Source organism: Parasteatoda tepidariorum, chromosome 8, assembly GCF_043381705.1.
Source record: "Parasteatoda tepidariorum isolate YZ-2023 chromosome 8, CAS_Ptep_4.0, whole genome shotgun sequence".
Taxonomy (NCBI): Eukaryota; Metazoa; Arthropoda; class Arachnida; order Araneae; family Theridiidae; genus Parasteatoda; species Parasteatoda tepidariorum.
The window spans coordinates 13,581,834-13,605,234 of NC_092211.1; the positions used below are offsets into that span (position 1 = coordinate 13,581,834).

General features: G+C 29.0%; 1 protein-coding gene across 3 annotated transcripts in view; it reads left to right on the forward strand.

Moving 5' to 3' along the window:
• The first annotated feature begins 17,471 nt into the window (after positions 1-17,471).
• The window catches only part of LOC107442301 (uncharacterized), an 11,615-nt gene continuing 5,685 nt past the window's right edge, over positions 17,472-23,401 (forward strand). The window contains exons 1-2 of one of the 3 annotated variants that reach the window (XM_016055827.4): positions 17,472-17,684; positions 18,881-19,075. In XM_016055827.4, the coding sequence (XP_015911313.1) occupies positions 18,934-19,075 (142 nt within the window). In that variant the 5' untranslated portion in view covers positions 17,472-17,684; positions 18,881-18,933. Of the gene's footprint in view, positions 17,685-17,898; positions 17,980-18,880; positions 19,076-23,401 lie in introns of those variants that run through there. The other 2 variants (XM_071184353.1, XM_071184352.1) reach the window with 2 other exon arrangements.

The window sequence follows — 23,401 nt, forward strand, 5'->3', positions numbered from 1 at the left end:
AAAAAAAAAAACGAAGATAATTGAGAAAAACAATAAGATTTATTTATTGCGCATTATCTGTAAGTATATAGAACTCATAAAACAAGTTCAAAATGAAGAGAAAGCATGGAAAAATTACAGAACAATGAAAAAAGAGAAAAAGAAAAATAATAATAAAAATATTCGGTAAAAAAGTTCCGAGAAAAGGAAAAAAATAAAAATCCAGTAAGAAAGATATAATCTTTTCATCAGCTTCCTCGATTATATCCGCATAAAGGATTGCTTTCTAATATTGTATCAAAATAATCAAAACAAAATATATATATACAATAGTGTGAGTAGCACTCAAAAAGTTTGACATAGAAAAATTTGCAACAAATAAAATAGAACACATTAAGTAAAAATATGACGTAAAAACAGAAAAGGAAAAAAAAGAAAAAGCAGAATGAAACATAAAACGAAATCCATAAAGCGAGTAGCGAATTCAAATGAACTTACATGAACGGGAAATTTTTCAGGAATGATTTTAAATAGTTTCGTAACAAGATTGCCTGATTACAAAATATGAAAACAGAAGTGCAAATTAGGGTAAAAGCGTAAAAAGAGGGGTTTTGTTTTATAGTGTGTTCTTACTGCAGTACTAAAGTGCATTTGATTTGTTAGTTACCAAGGAAGGGCCCGAAAATGGATGCGCGCGAGGTATTATTATACTGTATAATTTAAAGAAGTTAATAATTAATAATTTTAGTAAATTCTCCTTTATTTAAGAAAATAAATAAATAAAATAAAATAGAAAGAGAAAAAAACATGAATTGCCTGTTTTGCACATAATTTTAGCCATGGAATTGCCTGAAATGTATTTGCACATGGCAAAAATTGTATGAATTAGCAAATAAGTTTATTAGTATATTTATTTACAATAATATACATTTAACATAATATACATGTTGGGTATCCATTGTTTTTTATCAAGTTTTTTAGAGATTGTCCATTTGTTTTTGCTAAATAAACATTAGTACATATTCTTTTAATTCCATTCATTTGATTGAAAATGGTATTTAAGTAGATGTTATTAGATGTCTCAGAATTCCAACTAATTAGTTTATTTACATTAAAGTTAAAATAATTCCTTTCATCTTATAAATCAACAAACAGATATTTTCTTCTTTTATACTACCCAAATACAAAAAATTGTAATTAATACTAGTGGGCTGTGCCCCCTGCTCGCTAACGCTCGCCAACCCCCGAAAATTGCTACGCAATCTTATATGGTTTGCTTTGCAAACCAAGCTAGCTTCGTTACACGGTTCGCTAACTTAGTTACACTGCAAATGCACAAAATTCTAAGAATTCAACACAATTATTCAAATCCATATAAAAACTTTAAAAAAAAAAATTAAATCTTTTTAGTAAATACTAAGTCATTAAAATAATTTGAATTGAAATGAAATAAATGACATGTAATTCATTAAGCCTATTAGAAATGTGCTATAGTATAATTCGTGATATAAATCAAAAATCGTCAAATAAATTCTAATATATAAATTCGTGAAAAAAGCGCTTTCGACAAAATAATAAAATAGAGATCTATCGACAAAGATTACTCACTTCTGCCTAGCTTAATAGTATGAGATTGCCGCAGCTTATGCTCTCTGGTTATTTCCGTTTCCGTTTTTAAAAGCGCTATATGTTGAGCCACCTCAGCTAGATTTGGCATTTTTTGCGGCAATCATTGGTCGATTCGCCGTGTGAGAGAAATAGTAACGTAAACAAAACAAAGCAAACGCTGCCACCGGCGGAAAAGAAATACAGCCAAAATTTGGGAGCCACGTAAGAGAAATATATATATTAGATTATCATCATAATTTCCGAAGAAAGATTAATTCCTCGTTGTAAATATTATTTAATAAATTAGAATAATCGTGAAAATTTAAGATAATTAAATGTCCATTAATCATCAATATATCTAAAAACAAATTTAGTATTAAGAGTATAATTTTTTTCATAATAATGCAAAAATAAGTTAGCTAAGAGATAAGAAAAAGTAGATCCTTGTGGTATTCCTTAAATTTGAAGTAAAATATCTTCCCGGATTTAAAAATAAATCCGGGGTTTAATTAACTTTTATAAATTTTTCGAAATTTTTTTCCGACGCATGCGCAATAATAGGTATCACGTGTCAGCCATATCCTATAAATACTCTGTGGAGTCGACTAGATTTGTTTTTGTCAAGATGCCGCCACGTAAAGAGTTGTCTGAGTTCGTGAAAAGTGTGTTAGTTGGATTACATCTTGCCAATGTGTGAATTATTGAGATATCCCGTCTCCGTAACTGCTCAAAATCAACTGTTTCACGTGTTTTGTGTCTCTACAAGACTGAGGGACTCTCTGGGACGAATTGAACCGTCGGTTGAGGGCCTGCACCCCACTCCCCAAAAGCAAGCATGAACTATGGAACTTCCTGTTAAACATTTGGAAGGAAATTCCTCTTGCCACTATGGCTAATTAAGTGGAAAGCATGCCCAGAAGGGTTGCAGCTGTGATCGCAGCCAAAGGAGGCCATACCTCCTACTAATTTTAATAAATATGGGTTTATGTCGTTATAGTGTCGTGTCCCGTCACTTTCTTCCAGATAGTGTATATATATATTTAATTTTAGGGAGTAAGGGAAAACTTAGTATTTGTAATTGGTTTATTAAATAGGTCACGCGATTCCCACGAAGAGCAAAGGGAAAAATGTCTTACTTTTAATTAATGCATGCTTGGACCAAAAATAAGAAAAGACTGGATGTGAATTTAAATGTGGGGAAAAGTGTTCCGTTTTAAATAATAAATTAAGAAAAGGATTTGCAGGAAAAGGAATAACATGAAAGATTATTTGAAGCATTTTATGTTTTATATATATATATATATATATATATAGCTGGCAATTTTTCTGCAACAACATCACTTAGAGAGAATATGATAGGACTGTAAATTGTCAGAGGTCCTTATTATNGTAGTCAGAAAGTAAAAAAGAGGAAATCCAAGAATATATATATATATATATATATATATATGTATAAATTACAATAATTAAATTTTTTTTAATTTTCTGCAAAAAGGTTGTGCACCCATAAAATAAATCGCAATAAAAGTCAATCAATCAAGTCAAACGTCTTTAGCAGAATGTTCAAAACTTTAAGTTACCTAGATAAAAATCAAAAACAGATACTTACGAGTTATTGATCCGTCCATTTCAGTAAGAGTCCCCGGGGTTGTTCCTGGGGACATATCTGGGATTCGAATTGGTTTTCCGGGGCCGCTATATCCAACAACCATTACAAATAAAGTAACGGTAAGCAACAAAAAAAGTTCGGCGCTAATCATAATCGTCTTTTGGCCTTAGTTCTACAAAATTTTTCTGTTAAAATGAAAAATATTATAACTGATTAAATCCTTGACAAGTGTATCAGAAGAAAAAGCCAAGATTCGTATTGGACACTGGTTTTCTGTATGATTAGTTTTTTTCCTTAAATTTTGCTGTTTGAAATATTTTAACTTATTTACCCTTTTGCAATTGTCATTAAATCTCTGTCATCACATTTCAACAAGTATAATGCTATTTTTTAATAATTTTTACTATAATATTAAAATTCTTTTTGACTATTAACATTTTGTTGACCTGAGAGTTTACTCAAAAACTGTGTCATGTCAATTACTATTATATATAATTGAATATGGAAGTAAAATATAACATTCTAAATGTCGGTTTCATGTCCAAGCGATGTTGCCTAAATTTTTGAGGACTATTAAGTAACTGCCATTTCGCTAAATTATGCGTTATTACACATTAAACATGGAAAAATAGAAATATCTAATATAAGCTTGACTTACACTGCTTGGATTTCCAATTTTATAAGTGTTTTGCCAATCCTTGGCGTCTTTTTTTATACCTTTAGCAGCGAGAATATAAAACATTTTTTATTACACGCAGATTAATATTTCATAGTATATTACTTATCGTAAATATCGTAATGGTAGTTTTATCAAATATTGGCACTATTTTAATATACTTTTTTTATGCTATATCTCGTACTTCTGACTTTTTTAGAAGAATTTTTCTTTACGTAATTAGATGAACTTCACTGAAATATTATATTTTTTTTAATAAAGCAAAACAAATAACTGTTTCAGTTATTGGCCAATAAATGTCATAGAAAATTTTAATCAACTGCATTTTATATCGTATGTGTATTTGTGTACATAACTTAACCTTCGTTATTTGCTGAAGAATGTATACCGCATTACGAACTCTCTAATGATGGATATAGATTATTTCTCAAAGTAACATTAAATTTACAAGTATATTTTATTATTAAATTTGGTAGGAATTTATTTTGGTAGGACTAATAATTTAGAGAATTTTGTATACAAAGCATTTGCTATTTGTATGTAACCATTGTGTGTAAAGACAGTAACAAAAATAATTTCTATTCGAAAAATATTGCTTCGACACTTGAAAACATGAGAAATTGATATTAATTATAATAACTTGAAACTTGAGAAATTATTAGTATTTAGTATATTAATATTTAAGGTGCCCCTCGTGATGATAAAAATTTATCAATTAGAATTTTAATTATGTTTCTAAAATGGTACTGATGAAAATTCAATTATAGTCTATTACGAATGAAGAGGACTATTATGGCACTGGCAAAAATATAATTATAGACTATTAAGGATAGATGGTTTTATTAGGGGTCAAAGAAAAATTCTATTATGGATTATTATTGTTGGATGGGAGTATTATGGGACTGACAAAAATCTATCTTCTTATTATATAAAACGCTAATACGTACGTATGTATCAGTAAAACCGATTATATTTCTTTTCTCGCGCTGGCAACAGTTTTCATTTTTAATTGATTGGATTCGGCGCGCAAGAGCACGTAGTGAGCAACCAGATAACAATAACCAGAGTGAGCATTATCAGGTTGTTCAATTCAGATTCATGCACTAAAAACATGACACTTCGTGATCGCAACGAACTATAGGGGGCGTTGTTGTATGAGACGGATACCTGCGATTTCCACATGAACAGTGATTCAGTTACTTTAGAGGCGTCTTTAATGTAGCACGTAGCATTGCAACGTTCCTTCTTTATTATGGCTAATTAAATTTAAAAGAGAAAAATATTTGGTATTCTTTCTTATGCAAACGAAAACAAAATGGTATCTCTTTTTATTAGAGAAGGAATATCCAAAACACATCGGAAAAATATTTGTACATTAACAGAAAAAAATATGTATATTCTTATAAGAGTTAAAACCTAATGCCCGAAAAATAGTTTTACTAAATTTAATGATATAACATGAAAGGCCTATTAAACTTTACATTCTATAGCTTTAAGAATCATATTACTTCAGAAATTAAAATGAACAGAAAGTATACATAAACCTTATAATTTTATGAAATTTAATTTTGTAAAAAAAGTTTTTTGACAACAATTTTTATCAAAAAATTAAAAGATTCAATAAAAAACATTATTTAGAAACTAAGAAACGTAAAATAAAGAATGCTGACGAAACAAAAACAAAAAAAGCAATTCTTTTTTGTCGCCATTTTTAGTGCTACGAAAATTCGTCTTTGGGATTTGCCAATCTTGGTAAAAGTACGTTTTGGAAATGTTATTTCATTTGGAATCTTATTTATCAGAGTTCATGTGGCGATCTGATTGTTTTGAACCTATGCTAAACTCTATATCGGGTCATTTTCCACCGAAATCCGACTGACTACTTTGATTTCAAATAAAGTGTTTTATTTTATGATTTGTCGAAAAAATTTAAAGTGCAGATTGGCGGCACTTAAAAACCGCCAAATCTGTAGTGGCGATGGCGTTAGTACGTAAGTACCGAATTTTTATTCCATACTTTTCTGAATTATATTACTTCAAGCATTAGAATATACAAGAAGTATACATAAACACATAATGTTATACCATTTAATTGTTCAAAAAAATTATTTTGACAACAATTTTTATCAAAAAATTATAAACTAAAAAACGGAAAATAAAGAATTCTTAGGATAAAAAACGATTTTAAGAATTCTTTACATTGAAATACATATTGTTTCTTTTTTTATTATTCTTATAATTCTTAATCAGACGTAAAAATCCATTCTGTAGAGAACTATCATCGAATAAGAAAAAAAAATATTTACAAGCAAATTTTTTATTATAAAAATCATAACACCCACCTGTTTTATAAATCCGCAGAATTCCAAATGAAATGTTCTTCGTTTGAAAATTTTATTTTAAAATAATATATGCATAGATTATCCCTTCATTACTTTTAGATAACATACCACACATCAAAATTTTATAAATGTAAGATCTCGATATGAATTTGAACATGTAGCTTAAAAACAGAATAGCTGAATTCTAGTTGAAATTATTCCTTCAAAAGAAAAAAATAATTACCTAGAAAAAGATACAAATTTATTAATAATCAGTACAAATGAATCTATTTCAAGTAGTTTGGATGATTCTTTATTGTTGTTTTACGAATAATATAGATACAGAAATATATACTATTCTATAAGGAAGAACAATATTCTATAACTATATATTATACAGTTCTGTGCATATTCTGAATTCTTATTTATTCATTGGAATGACGAAAGCAATGCTAATTTCACTTTAATTTGCAATGAACTGAAGACAGAAAAAATTATTTTACCGTAGTTATTATGTTACAATCTGTAACAGCAAGTGATCATGAAATTGGAAGTTATGTTGTTGGCAATAGAAAGGTAAAAATTATCAAGAAATTGTTCTTCAAATGCTTGGCGTGTTCTGCTTCAATGTTTGGCATGTTCTGGTTAGTTTTTTCAAAAAGTTCTACCTTTTCCTTAGGGAAATTTTGTTTCTTATTTGCTGCTAATGAAATGGCGTCCGTCACTGCCAATGGCTTTGTGGGAACTAATGTCCGATATTTTCAGTCTCCCACTAGATGGCGTACTCGAGCGTTGCCATCGCGAATATTTAATTTAAACTCCATTAGGAATTAATTAATTAATTGAAGTGAGAATGCTTTAAAAGGCCGCTGTTGAATTGATATTTTTCTACTGGGAGCTACCTAAACGTCTAAAAAACGTTTAAGTGTTTGTATTGAATGCATTGAATTTTTTTATATTTCGCGTTTATTTATGCATTGAATTTTCACGCTTTAAAATGCAGAATATTAGTGAAGCAATATTTGATCATTTATTTTGCTAATATGTTTCTTATTTAGCTAATGTTTTGATTTTTTCACCATGTACAATCTAAATAGCTAATATACTTTTTTAAAAGTCAATAAGAACATTGGTAGAATTCTTCTACATAAGTACAATACTATGTCTTTGATGATAAAATACTATGTCTTTGATGATAATATATTATGTCTTTGTGCTAGAACATTGTGTTCATTGGCGAGCGAGCGCAGCGAGCCATGGTTCACGGCGTGAACCGCATAGGATTGCGTAGCAATCCTCGGGGGTTGGCGAGCGTTAGCGAGCAGGGGGTGGAGCCTCCTAGTTCTATTATAAATGGTTAAGCCAAAAAACGCGAGCTAGAAAGAAATACGTAGACAAAAATAAGTTAAAAAAATTAAAGAATATAAATATGCTTATTTTTAATCATTCAAATCATTTTTCAAATTCTTGATTTTTAAAATATTCGCTTATTATAATATCGCGAATAATATTTATAAGGAAAACTTTTAAAATCGTATGCGAAAAATTTTAAGATATTTACATATGCGGGTGGTGTTATACTATGTAGGTTTATTTGATAGTTTTTCGTTGTCAGCAACTCAACACACTGTCGCCAAACGTCCACAAACAAATTTAGTATTTTATTTAGTCTAAGAATATATAATATTACGATATCATCACTTAATAAATAGAAAGTGGAAACTGCAGCAGTAATAAAAAGTCGGAACTTGCTGCAGTAATAATAGGTATTTGCTTCATCATCGCCCTTGTTTCACCCTCAGTTGTGAGTTGGAAGTAAGCTGGCAGGAATGTATATATATCGAATCTGAAATTAATTTTTAAAAAATTATTTTTATTTATAACAGTGAAAATATATTCAGAATGCAAAAAATATATTGAGGGTGGGCAAAACAAAATTGACCTCTCTGAAAAACTTTTGATCTAACGATCATATCTTGTAGTTTCAGGACTGAATTTTAATTGTTTGAGTAGGTGACCTCAAATATGCTAATTAATCTGAATGGACGTTATTTTAAATTACAAAATCAGACACAAAATAGTACTTTCTCTGAATAAGCGTACCTTTTTTTTGACGGATTCCTGATATTTTTGGATTTGACTGATTATAAATTTCCTGATTTAGCATTTTCCACTATACGCATTCAACTATTCCAGCAAGGTTATGGGCCCTGCTTAGTTAAGCTTTTGTTATCTTTATTAGAAGCAAGTTTATTATATCACTACTGGGCCGTTTAGAAAGATTTAAGAAGGCCAAAAACATCAGCAGTTTCATATTGAAATTTCCAAAGCTAAATATTTTCAATTACAACAGCTGGGAAATAAATATGAAGGTGCTATTCATCGATAAAGGCTCCTGGGAATTTTTGGTGGTACTGAGAAGCCATTACCAATAGATGCAACAAACAGAGACATACGCTCTTATGAAATGTGAAAAGCTCGGAGTTATTCTACTATATTTCAAGGAATTGACAAGCAGTTCCAAACGTTGATAACCGACACAGAGGACGAGAATAGTTTGCAAATTAATCATTGAGAGAAAGAAAGAAATCAATGATGCAGATTTTGAAATGCCTGAAAAGCTCACATGTTTCTAATTAATTTGAAGATTGCCAGCAAATCCTGATAATTTAGTTGAAATACTTTGTAGACTAGGAGATAAAGATTTTATGATTTCAAATGTATAGAAAAAGAGCTCTTAATCGAATCTGGAAGGATACAACTAAAGCAGAGAAACAGGGTTAGTTACCCGATGTTTATACTACTTCATCTACTAAAAAGCAAGCCTATCAAAAGTTATATGTAAATAAGAACAGTTATCACTTCCTGGGAAATGATAATACTGGAAATTATAATACTAGCAATGATAATACTTGCAATGAAAAGAAATTATACCAAAAGTTATTAATACGTGTGCAGCAACAGAAGTTAAAGTTATAAAAATCAACAAGTAATGAGAAAAATTAATGGTAATGGTAAATGACAATAGTAAATGGTACTTACGGGATCATCCACCGTTGGAGGGGTATGTCCTGATATTGGAAAAATCTTTATAGAATCAGTGGCTATCACAAAATAGAAAATTTTAAGAGTCAAGAATATTATGAATTGAAGCATTGTCGTTTTCCTTTTTTCTCTCTAAATACCACAACAATGGTCTGCAAAAATGAAAATTAATGCAGATAACGCAGATAATGTGAAAATTAATGCAGAAAATTAATGCATAAACAATAAAATATATAAATAATAAATAGTAATTAAATTGATGAAGTCGAATGATAAAATAAATAGTAATTAACAATAAGATTGCTAAAGTCAATAATCTTATGATGGTTGAGATAAATTTTAATAAAATTGTTAAATAGGATTGATGCTATAAATAAGAATAGAACTGATAAAATAAATACTTGTGGAATGGATAAAGTAAATAATAGGACAATTTATGAAACAAATACTAATACTATTGATAAAATAAATAATAATGGAATTGATAAAAATATTATGCTATTGAGTAATAAAATAATAATACAATTGATAAAATACATAATAATAGAATTGATAAAAAAAATACCGATTGATGCACTAAATAAAAATGCTGTTGTTAAAAATATATAGCAGTATGATAGATAAAATAAGAAACACTAAAATTGTTTGAATAAATAATAACAGGATTTGCTAGACTTAGTGATAATCGTTTTACATATGATAGAAGAAATTGATTCAGCTGATAGCTTTATACGCCATCGAATTCATATGGATTGTGACTACCTCAAAAATTGCCCTATTGTTTCGAACTTTTTTACAAGCCACTAACTCTATGGAAACTTATTCTTAAGCCATGCTTTTATCATATCTCGTCATTTTGTTGGGCTACTTGTTGACAGCAGATGTCATCGCAACTGCGGATGTTGGATCAAATAAAAAATATTCTATGATAATATGATTGGTAAAATTAATAATAGTTCCATTTTTAAAATAAGTAATGGTAGCATTGCCGAAAATGTTATTTGACATATCTTCAAATTGGCGCGGTTATTTTTAGGCTCAAATAAATATTTTTTAAAAATATTAAGATGGTTAAAATAAATAGTCATAAATAATGTTTGCAATTATAACGTAATTAAAATAATATACATTAATAGTTTTCATAAAATAAAAACCATTCCCGAAAGCCTTGCGATCAAAGTTTGGGGCACTATTTATAGTTTGAAAATCTTTGAAAAGATTTTGTTTCTTTTTTCTCTCTCTATATAAAAGTTAAAGTCTGTCTGAACGTAGTAAGTTTACTAATAGCTCGAGGGCACTGATTTGAATCGTTTTTTTCCCTCCTGCTGTTGGCAAGGGGCTCAAGGAGTTGCTCAAGGGGTGGTTTGTAAGCAATCCCCTCCTTCAAGCATTACCCGGATCCGCACAGTATCGAAAATATGAAATTTCATTGATGAAAGCTTTTAAAACATGCGCTGTCATGACATTTTTACTAAATATTTAAAAAATAAAAACAGACGATAACACTTAATTTTTTTTAAAATATCCAATAAGTTCCTTAAACGCATAGTTTAAGTGCTGAAGTGAAACTTCTAGAAACAATTACGGCAGCTAACAAACATAAGTTATCGATAATTGATAAAAGTATACATCTAACAGTCAGTGGTAATGTTAAAAATATATTTTAATACATAAATATAACATAAATATATTTTTTCTTATTTGTCCAAACGGCATTTCAATTTTAAGGCTTTTAAATTTATTAAATTCGAATAGTAAAGGATTTTAAGCCAAGAATCAACTATAATAATTAATCGTTCACATCTTCTTTTGATAACGAATTTCAAATTCTTGAAATTTATTACCTGCATCACACTGGAATAATATATGGCATATCAATCAAGATGTATATCAGGATGTATAATGTAAGATGTATATTAATTAACATCTTCTTCAACTTATGGTTAGTATATAATCCCACATTTTCAGCAAATAGTAATTTTTTCAAGCACCAAAAGCTTCTTGGGAACTTCAATTTGGATTCAAATTGTTTTCGATCATTATTGAATAAAGTAATAAAAAATAGTAAATATTCGCGAAAAGTTGTTTTTTTGCATTCGAATTATTTTAGGATAAACAAATTTCATAATTATGGGCAAATATGTTTCAATTCGGTTAAAATATATTAAATTTATAGCGAAATACGCAAAAAGTAAAATTACCATTAAGAGGTTAAAACTTGGGAGCGCTCCCAAAGTAAAATTACCATTAAGAGGTTAAAACTTGGGAGCGCTCCCATGATCAAACTATTGGAACCATGTTTCTCAAATTGCGAGTACCCCCTAAAGTTTGTGAGTCAGAAATACATATTCGTCAAAAAAAAAAGGTATGTTCGCAGAAAGTATGTCTTTGCATCTGATTTCGTAACTTAAAATATCGTCTGAGCTCATTAATTAGAATATCTAAGGTTACTCTCTCGAGCCACTAAGATTGAGTCCTAAATCGTGAAGATCCGATCATTAAATCAAAAGTTATTCAGGGTGGTCTGTTTTTTCCTGGTTTAGGACAAGCTCGTTAAAGATTATTGAGATAATTAGTTTTTTTTTAATGTTAGCATGTGTTGCACTATATATTTCAATTAAAATTTCGAACAATATAAAATTTAATTAAAATTTCGATGCAACAAACAGAGATACCACAAGAACATGTAAGAGACAAAAATTAAATCCTCTCTCACTTGGACAACTTCACTACGATATCATAGGAATATGTAAGAGACAAAAATTGAATCCACTATTACTCGGACAACTTCACTACGATATCATAAGAACTTGTAAGAGACAAAAATAAAATCCACTCTCATTTAAACAATTTAAGTTTATTACATTTATGTATTATTTAACAGTTTATAGTTTTGACTTTTTACTATATGATTTGTCTCGAAAAACTTAAAATTCTTTCTTTTTTAAAAAACGGAAAAGTTACTCAACGGAACCGCTAGTATTTAATAAAATAAAAGCATTTGTCTTATAAATTATCTGTGGAATATGAACGTCAGAAATGATAGTTTTAAAGTTTTACACTAACAGGTGCTTAAAGACAAAAAAAAAAAAAAAAAGGTCGGATCTTACCTTTTTTTCTAAATGTGATTTTAGAATCGATAGTTATATCTTTATATAATGCTAAAAAAGAAATAAACTGATATTTCCAATTGAATTAATTGAGTTTTATATTTAGACAGCAGATATGTCGTTAATGAAATGACTTACGAATGATGCATTGGCATAACTATTAACATGATGTCACGGTTTTGCTTATGTGATAAAATTATATTATTTTTTTATACTCTTCAGATTTTTTCGATACCCTAAAAGTTTTTTCATCTATTCTAGTTTTTTTATAAGTATTTTATTAGAAAATAATTCCTGAAGGGCTTTCAAAATGGAACAATAATTTCTTTGTTAAAAATTTATTTATTGTGTGATACCTATTTCTCCAAAAGACAACAGAATAAAAAAATTTCTTTTTTTTTTATTTGTTTAAGCGATACCATATGCCACCCTTTTGATAATTTATCTGGCATGTTTGTCTGGCAAAGTTAAAGTATGGAAATTAAAAATAAAATAATTTGATTGGGAGCAATTCAAACTCAAAAGTTAGATTAATTTTTATTAATTATAAAAGACCAATTATGCGAGAGTACCTTACACTTGCGAAAATTATCGCAATAATTAAAAGTTCAAGCAACTCTAATCACATGATGAATTCGAGAAAAATAAAATATACTGCTTTAAAGATAGATAATAAAGATAGATATTATAGGGAATAATTTCATAATTTGGAAATTATAACAAGATAAATATATTTCTTGCTATTCGAAAAGGAATAAATTTTTTTTATTTTCAATATTTCAAAACTTTGCGAGTGTAATTTCTCAAATATTGTTTCATATCTTAGCATAAAATCATTTACGGTGATTTATATTAGCTTTCGCTATTCATGTACAAATATTTAAATAGTAATTGTTTTAAATATTTCTAATGAAATCTAAGAAGAAAAATAAAACTCAAATTTACGCATTTTCAGAAACACAAATTTCAGAAAAAAAAGCAACAAAATCATGAATAAGTTACAGTGGTAACATACTCGTATAATTTAAATCCCGCGTTACTGAAATTGTATTTATTTCAAGATAGCTATCAAGCGCTTAGCATTCAGTATTCTTTTGAAATTTTAAAATATTTTGCACTTTTTTAAATATATAGTGAGAATTATATTTTCCCTGGAATAATTTCGAAGGTATAAAAATATTTTTTTTTAGCTCAATTGGGTATAATATAGCCTACGTCACAGGTTGTGTTGTTCCTACTAAATTTAACCCATGAACGGCATGCCACAAATAAACAAACTTCAAGCCACAAATAAACAAACGAAGTGTTCGATCGTTTAAATAGCTGCTCGCCAGATTTTATTGCATTATAAAGAAAAGTTATTGAAACTAAATACAACTAAATAAACAATAACAACTAAAACAAACAACAACAACTACTAATAACAATAACTAAATAAACAACAACTAAATTCCATTCGTTTAGCATTGCGTCATATGTTGTTCCTACTAAATCGAAGTAGTTGTGTTTTTTTCATATTATACCCAATTAGTATGATTAACTACCTATCTACAATGTAAAAGTTCTTACTGCATAAAATATTATTCCGTACATATAAAGATAGATAAAAACGATAAAATTTCTTTTTCCACGTTGGCAACAAAGAACTGAATTTTGAAGTATTCATTGAGTGAGCAATCATAAGCATGAAAGCATGAAGCTACCAAAGCGGAGGAGACATCTCCTCTGCACAGGATCATTGTTGAGAATTACCTGTCTTCGTATCATTCTCAGGGATGTTTCTCAGGCAGCAGTCAACAGCCTATTGTGCATAGCTAAGGAGGCTTAAATAAATTACTACAGTTTGTCTAAAGTAAGAACTCCCCTAGCCATTCCTCCGGACCATGTGGGGGGGACTATGGTAACGAAGTAACTTGCGTGCGTGGCTGCTTCTTGGACACTGTTTATTTTCCTGAAAAACGCTTGCCAGCCTGATAATTCTTTAAGAAGACTTTCTGCATTTTGTTTACTTTCGCATTCAGACGTTGCTTCGTAGTTGGCATTTTTGTGCTTGGTTGTAAATTGTTGTATTCTTGAAAAACTGTTGCATCTACATTGCTGATAGGGCATATTGGTTTATCTTTAAATATTTCCAAGTCCATTCATCATTCAGCGCACAGCACTCTGAATCAGCTTTGTAGCCATTTCGGGGTTAAAAATTTTAACAAATTTTATACATTTAATAATTTCCCCATTATTTATAATAACGTTCTATGTGTGCAATCTTTCTATACGCAATAAATAACGTTCATACTCTATGCCGGCAGAAAAATTCGATTGTTGGAGCATAGTCTGCCACATGAGGAGTACAATTCACCTATATTACATTCCGTATGTCTGCTCTTCGAGAAAGACAAACGCTCTTTGGTGCCAATCTACGGCTGTTCGATAAAAAAAAGAAGCTTCTGCTTTCAACATTTTACCAATAGAAGCTGTCTGTGCTAGTTATTTCCATTAATTTATGTTTCGTAGAGCAAAAATAGAGAAAATGAAAAGGTCATCAGAACTTTGTTAAAAAAGAAAGAAAAAAAAAAGCTTTAAATAAATTAGACAAGAAAATGGATGTATAATATATATTTATACTCTTTATAGGGACTTATAAAACATCAACATTTTTTCAGATAATCTATGTTGAAGTCACAAGAAACGAAATAAGAAAAGACAATCAATAATTTTTATTAGTTTCTCCAAAAAAATAGTATGCTTAGTCAGCTGTTTTGCATCAAATAATTTTAAGCAGCGGAATGTTTTTTATTCTTAACAAGGTTTTATTGTTAGCTAGCAGACATTAATTCTAAGTTTTCTTTTAAAAACAAGCTTGACAATAATTTAAAAAATAGCTTTACTTTAAGGAAAACTTAAATTAAAGTACTAAAAAAATTGATTAGTATATCAATGCAGAAATAATATACGTAGTAGCTTAAAGAATAAGAATTTTAAAAATGTTAAAACTTAATTAAATAGTTCTGAGAAACACTTCCAGACAGGTGATTAAAATTTTTTTTTAAGATTAAGACGATATATAAGATGTTGAAAAGTTTTTAGATGCTTAATAATGTTGTAATAATAATTATATTTTGAAGAAATAGATCAACATATTATTCCAAATTTATGCATACGTATGTATATTAGTAAAATTTTATCAAATATTGAGAAAACAAACTAAAAACTAAAATATATAATCACATTAAATTAGTACAATCTATTGTATAATCATATTCTATCAGAACCATGCTTTTATAAAACCTTTTTATTCAATAAAATCTTTTTTTCAATTTTTTTTTACTAAACTACAAATTATAAATTTTTAGACGACTAAAAGAGAAACAGCGTATTTTATCATATAGAAATGAAAATAAAAAGATTAGAAACCGGTTACTAGCGAAAAAAATATGAATGAAATTTTACACTAGGCACACGAAGTCAAGTTCCTCGTAAGTTAATCACATTTTAATATTAGTCGCCCCATTTTAATAATTATTCAGTGTAGCCAAATTATTTTTTTAAAAAATAATTAATTTTAATTTTTTAAGCTTGTACTAAATAAAAACAGTTGAAACTTTAGATTTTTCAAATGAAAAATATGTAGATTAATATGGTATAAAAAAAGTCATACCTTATAATTCAAATTTTTTCATTATCAATTTAATTAAATAATATAAAATAATGAATAATTATTAGAAATTATTTTTTGTATGAAATTATCTTTGGGTAAATGAGTTTTATGAGTGGGTGCAATTTTTTTGGAATTGATCATTTAGTATTAAAAATATGACTAAAGACGCAAAAAGTGAATTAACATTAAGGGGTCCAAACTTTGAATTGCTCTCCTAACCAAACGATGGAGACCACATTTCCCAGATAGCGGTTCCCCCGTGTATTTTGAGGATTAAGAATCCAAATATGTAAATAAAAAATGTACGTTTATTCAGAGAAAGTACGTTTTTGTGTCCGATTTCGCAGTTTAATTAATAGTTAGCACTTAACAATTAGCATATTTGAGGTCACCCCCGGAAACCATTAAGTTTGACACTTAGTACGTAAGAATCGGATCATTAAAACGAAAGCTATTCAGGGTGATATCTTTTTTTTTTTTTTGCCGACTGTACAATAATGTAATTAGTCCAAACTATAATAAACATAACAAAAAGTCCAACAAAAAAAAATATTTTTCTTAAAAAATTGATCTTAAAGAATGGCAATTTGCTACTTTTCTATCTCAGTTCTGTTTTCAAAGTAAATCAATTAAAATAAAATTTCTCATGAATTGAAAAATAGAAAAAAAGAATTTTTTTCTACTGTAATTTCGATGTATAGTTGCCGCTATTCTTAATGTTGTGGTAAAGTAAATACATTAAGTACGGAATTGTATTACTCGCTCAAAACGTTATAAAAATTGACAAAATCACAATTGCTTGAAAGGATTAATGCGACCCATAATAAAACAATCTATCCATGATAGTCAATTGTAATATTTTTGCCTGTCCCATAATAGTCCCTGTCATCCATAATAGACTATAATAGAATTTTTTTCAGTTGAGAAATATAATTAAAATTTTATTTAATGTAATTTTATTATCTCGAGGGGCATTAAGTATTAATACATCGAGAACTAATAATTTCTCAAGTTTTATATCATACCAATTAATATTAATTTCTCAGGGTTTTAGTGTGGAAGCAATATTTTTCGAAAAGAAATCATTTTTTTTATTGTCTTTATGTACAATGGCAACATTCAAATAGAAAATGTTTTTTATACAAAATTCTCTAAATTATTTTTCCTACCAAAAACAATTCCTACCAAATTTAATAATAAAATATATTTCAACAAATTAAATTTATTTTGAGAAATAATCAATCTCCTTTAATGGAGAGTTTAAAATGCGGTATACATTCTTCAGTAAATAACCACGGTTAAGTTATCTGCACAAATACAGATGCGCTATAAAATGCAGTTGATTAAAACTTTCTATGACATTTATTTGCCAATAACTTAAACTGTTATTTGTGTCTGTTTTATTAAATAAAAATAATACTTTATTTCAGAGAAGTTCATCTAATTACGTAGTGAAAAATGTATCTAAAAAAGACAGAAGTACGAGTTGTAGCTTAAAAAAAGTATATTGAAATAGTGCCAATATTTGATAAAACTACCGTTGCTGTATATCTACTATAAGTCATATACTATAAAACATTAATCCGTATGTCATAAAAAATATTTTATGCTGTCGTTGCTAAGGGTATAAAAAAAGACAAAAAGGATTATCTGAACATTTACGGAATTGGACATCCAAGCAGTAAGTCAATTTTATATAGGATATTTCTATTTTCCCTGTTTACCGTATAAATTTAACGAAATGGCTGTTACTTAATAGTCCACAAAAAAAATAAAAATAGTAATGAATTTTTTTTTTTGATCTATCAAATACTTCGTTTCCTGGTTTGAAATACAGTTTAAATAAGCTAATTATAAACTCTTTTGCTGAGGGATATAAAAGCGTTTTACACAAAAGTTCTTTACAATCCCAGTTGGAGTGCTGTATGCTTCAAAGCAAGGCTATAATTTTGCATCGCAAAATCCCCAATTTTCAGGTAGTTAAAAATTATCGAAATCAATTAGTAATTCTCATCTTTTGCCAATTATTATGGGTCTATAAATAGGAATAAATTTTTAAAACTTAACAAAAATCAGATCTCAAAAGTTTACACGAAACCGTGGCGTGACTTCACATTTATATTTTGAGCCATTTTCGTAATAAGCTTAGAATTAAAGATGAACAGAGCTTAAATTATTGTTAACTGGGGACGAGTTGAATCATCTTTGGGCAACATCACTTAGACATGAAACCGACATTTAAATTGCTTTATTTTACTTCCTTATTCAATTATAAATAATAACAATTGACATGACGCAGTTTCTGTGTAAAATCTCAGGTCAACAAAATATTTTTTTATTTATTTTTTTTTTTAATTTAAACGACTTAAAACTCCTCATGCACCACAAAGTATAGCATGAGGCTTACAGTTGTAAGTAAAAAACAAAAGGAGAAAAATTTACAAATTTACACTAAAAACAAAATTCCGCAAGGCCGCAAGACTTTCAATACTTTTGACCAGTTCTGATAAGACAGGTGGCCAACAAATTGAAAGACGTCTCAAATCAGTCTTTAAATTCATTCGGGCACTCGCATGGAGACTACAGTGAAGAAGAATATGTTCAGCATCTTCATCAGCATCACCGCAAGCACAAATTCCACTGGTCTGCAGATGGAAACGAAATAGCAAAGAAATAGCATTATACTTGCCGAAATGTGACGATAGAGCTTTAATGACAGTTGCAAAAGGGTAAAAAAGTTTATAATTAGTTTTTTTCCTTAAATTTTGCTGTTTGAAATATTTAAAGAAAACCAGTGTCCGATACGAATCTCGGCTTTATCTTCTGTTGCACTTGTCATGGATTTAATCAGATATATACTCTTTTTAATTTTAACAGATCAATTTTAAAAGATTTACAGATAAAAAATATAAGACCAAAAGAAGGCAATTATGATTAGAGCCGAACTATTTTCGTTGCTTACCATTACTTTATTTGGAATGGTTGTTGGATATAGCGGTCCCGGGAAGCCAATTCGAATCCCAGATATGTCCCCAGGAACAACTCCGGGAGTCGTGTACGCAACACACAGTCGTAAGTATCTGTTTTTGATTTCTAACTAAGTAACTTAAAGTTTTGAACATTTTGCTAACGACGTTTGATTTGATTGATTAACTTTTATATTGTGTTTTATATTAGGGGTGCACAACCTTTCTGAGCGAAGGGCTTGCACAGCAGGTAAATTAACGAAGAGCCGCACGCATGTTTAATAATGTTATCGGCTAATACGATAATTTTTATCTAAACATTAGTGTTCTAAGCAGTTTTTTTATCAGTAAACTTAATAGCATATTTGCAGAAAATTAAAAAATAATTTTTAATTATTTCAATTTATATGTATATATATATATATATATATACATATAAGTTCAAAATGAAGAATAAAATTTCTTTCTTTGTTTGGATTTGTTTGGATTGGAAAATTTCTTTCTTGGAATTTTCTTTGTTTTATTCTTCATTTTGAACTTATCTAATGAGTGCTGTTTACTTGCAGCTTGAGCGCAATAAATGAAACTTATTGTTTTTCTTAACTTTCTTAGTGTTTTCTTGTATTTATTTATNAAAAGAAAGAATAATTAACTAATGTATTTAATTAGTTTTGCAGTTTATTTATTTATTTATTTTTTATTATATATATATATATATATATATACTATTTTTATTAATAATAGTTACCCCGAGGAATTAATCCTGTCGTAATCATGATTATAAAATTAATTAAAATTTTTTGGATTTGGGTATTATAAAAGAAGAAAATATCTGCTTTCTTGATTTATACGATAAAAGAAATTATTTTAATTTTAATGTAAATAAACTAATTAGTAGGAATTCTAATGTATCTAATAAATGTAATTCTAATGTGTGCAATAATGTAATATTTAAATACCAATTTTAGTCAAATGATTATAATTAAAAGAATATGTAAAAATGTTTATTTATTCAAAAAACAAATGGACAAACTCTAGAAAATTTGATAAAAAAGAATGGATACTGAACGAAGGTAATTAAATTTTATATTAAATCATTAAGTTAATTGCATATTGTAAATAAATTTACTAATAAACTTTTTTGTTAGTTTATACAATTTTACCATGTGCAAATACATTTCGGGCAAATTCATGGCTAAAATTATGTGCAAATTAGGCAAGTCTTCTTTCTTTCTCTTTTCTAATTTATTTATTTTTTCTTAAATAAAAAATAATTTTCCAAAATTATTAATTGCCAGCTTCTTTAAATTATACAGTATAATATTACCTTGCGCACATCCATTTTCGGACCCTTCCTTGGTAACTAACAAATCAAACGCATTTCAGTACTGTAGTAAGAACGCACTAATAAACAAAACTCCTCTATTTACACTTTTACCTCAATTTGCGCTTCTGTTTTCATATTTTGTAATCAGGCAATCTTGTTACGAAACTATTTTAAATCATTCTTGAAATATTTCCCGTTCATGTAAGTTCATTTGAATTCGCTACTCGCTTTACAGATTTCGTTTTATGTTTTATTCTCTTTTTTATTTTCTGTTTTTATGTCATATTTTTTACTTAATGTGTTCTATTTTATTTGTTGCAAATTTTTTGTAAAATTTTTTGAGTGCTACTCACACTATCGTATATATATATATATTTTGTTTTGACTATTTTGATACAATACTAGAAAGCAATCCTTTATGCGGATATAATCGTGGGAGCTGATGAAAAGAGTATTTCTTTCCTCCTGAATTTATATTTTTTTCCCTCTTTTCGGAATTTTTTTATTATTTTTATTATTATTTTTCTTTTTCTCTTTTTTCATTGTTCCGAAATTTTTCCATGTTTTCTCTACATTTTGAACTTATTTTTTGAGCTCTATTTACTTGCAGTTTATGCGCAATAAATAAAACTTATTGTTTTTCTTAATTTCTTCGTTTTTTTGTCTTTTTGTACTTTTTGTATTTATCTATTATGCTATTATACTGTATATTTACCTATTATGCAAAAAAACACTATTGTATTGATATATTTTGCTTTGGCTATATTGATACAATATTAGAAAGCACTCTTTTTTGCGGATATGAGCTGATGAAAAGATTATATCTCTTATTTTCCGGATTTTTAAATTTTTTTTTCTCCTATTCTTTTTCTTCGGAATTTTTTTAAAATTATTTTTCTCTTTTCCCCCTCTTCTCATTGTTCTGTGTCCCGCAGTGGACTAATCATAAAGGCACAGTTCCCAGCAGAACACTGGCTGCTGTCAGAGTGCGGATGGGTGACCACTTGGATCAGTCTGCGAAGTGACCGAGGGTGTGCGGTATTGGTTCTCATTAAACTATTCTACCGTAAAGTGCTCGACTTCGCGTGCAGATCGTCGGGCTACCGAAGCAGGGGTGCCATTCTCTCTGCAGAGGATCAAAATTGTGATGGCATGTCTTCGGATATTTGTGATGGCATGTCTCAGGGATGTTTCCCAGACCGTCGCCAATAGCCCATTGTGCAGCTCTAGTGCGACGTAAATAAACTACGACAACAACAACAATCATTGTCTTGTAATTTTCCCCATGTTTTCTCTACATTTTTAATTTATTTTATGAGTTCTATTTACGTGCAGCTTATGCGCAATATATATATATATATATATATATACTAGCTGACCCGGCAAACGTTGTTTTGCCACATGAATTATTTCTATAGTATGAAAATATATCTTATTTATTGTAAGTGTGTGCGTATGTGGTATATGAGTGGAAGAGGCATGGAGCGCTATGAACGATGACGGAATGTGAAAATAACAACACACCAAATAATATTTTTTTTAATTTATTGTAACTTTTTTTTATAAATTATATATACAACGAATTCTGAAAATATTAGTCAACAATATTAATCTCTTAGTGCAATGGAGTATACAATATTTTTTGTCATTCCATCTTTAGCTAACACAATTAAACTGGGTGGTTTGCCCTCTCGAGAGCATGCCACGTATAATTGTCTGTGTGAAAAACATGGTGTGCTCAAATCTAAGACACAAACTGACATTGTTTGGCCTTGTCATTGCAAATGTCAGTCTTATATGGAAGTGAATGCGTTTAAATTGAATTGGCACATCTGTGGGTATCATAGGGATTCGTGGAAGTAATATACTTTCATCCCGNATATTTCAAGCTGCCTCTATTTTATTTAAACGCGTTTCGAACTGCGTAAAGGAGAAAAAGCTCACATTTGAATTGTTTCTTGATAGTTATAAGTAAAATTTATTACGATACTATCAGTGAAAGAAATTTATCGCCAGTCTCTAGAGTTCTCAAGATTCAACGATTTCAATAAAATAAAATAAAAAAATTTAAAAGCTGCTTTTTTTAAGAAGTATAAGAAAGGGAGATAATTTTTCTATTTTTGTCACACATAAACGAAACAGTAAGGTGCATTACTTCAATTGACTTGGGCCTACGCCCAAGAGGTCGTGAAATCGATCCCCTCCGGCAGAAGACTGCCTGTGTAGTAAATGGTGACTGGTTTACATTAAATCTGTTGGCCACAATGTCCTCCATGTTCCGATAACAAAATATATCTCAGGGAGTACTAAATTGGATATTAATCATTCTCTGGTTCATATCAAAATTATGATCTGCGGATGAATTAATGGATGTATAAATATGTCTGCTTTTTAAAAGGGAAATGATTACTATGTTGCTGAAGTCGTATTCTTGTCTATATATATGCCGCCACCAAAATACAAGAAACACACCATCTGCATTAAATTCACTCGGTTTCATCAAGCAGGCTTGCTGGCACTGGAATGCGGCATTAGAAACAATAACAAACAACTTCAATTAATTGTAATCTCCGCCTAAAACCTACCCTTACAACTTTACTAAGTATCCTAAGGTGCCTAAAACTTTCGAAAGTAATACCTTCGTTTATGTCTGAAGTAATGATTTCTTTTTAGACCTGTCAAAAATAGATAATATTTTATCCCTTTTAGTCCATTTGTAAACGATAGGTTTTTACATTTTTATTTATTCTTTGTTTTCTTTTACTTACCGTCATTCGGGGCTACTTTGTGCAGGATTTCGCAGTTTTTGAACTTTGACATGTAAAAAAACTATGTTAATTCAAACTTTAGTAAAATTTATCGATATTATATTCATAACTGGACTCAGACGAGTCAATTTGATCAATATTGGCATTATTTGTATGTAATATTTACGAATAATACCGTAAACCGGGGCGAGTCTACCCATTTTAGTTGCAAATAAAAAAAATTTTACCGATGGAGAACTTAATTCAGACTCTAAGGAAGATGGCGCTGTAGTAGTTTGATCCGTTTTTATTTATTTGGTGTCTTTTTAACCGACGTGTGTTCAAAATTAGGCAGTGG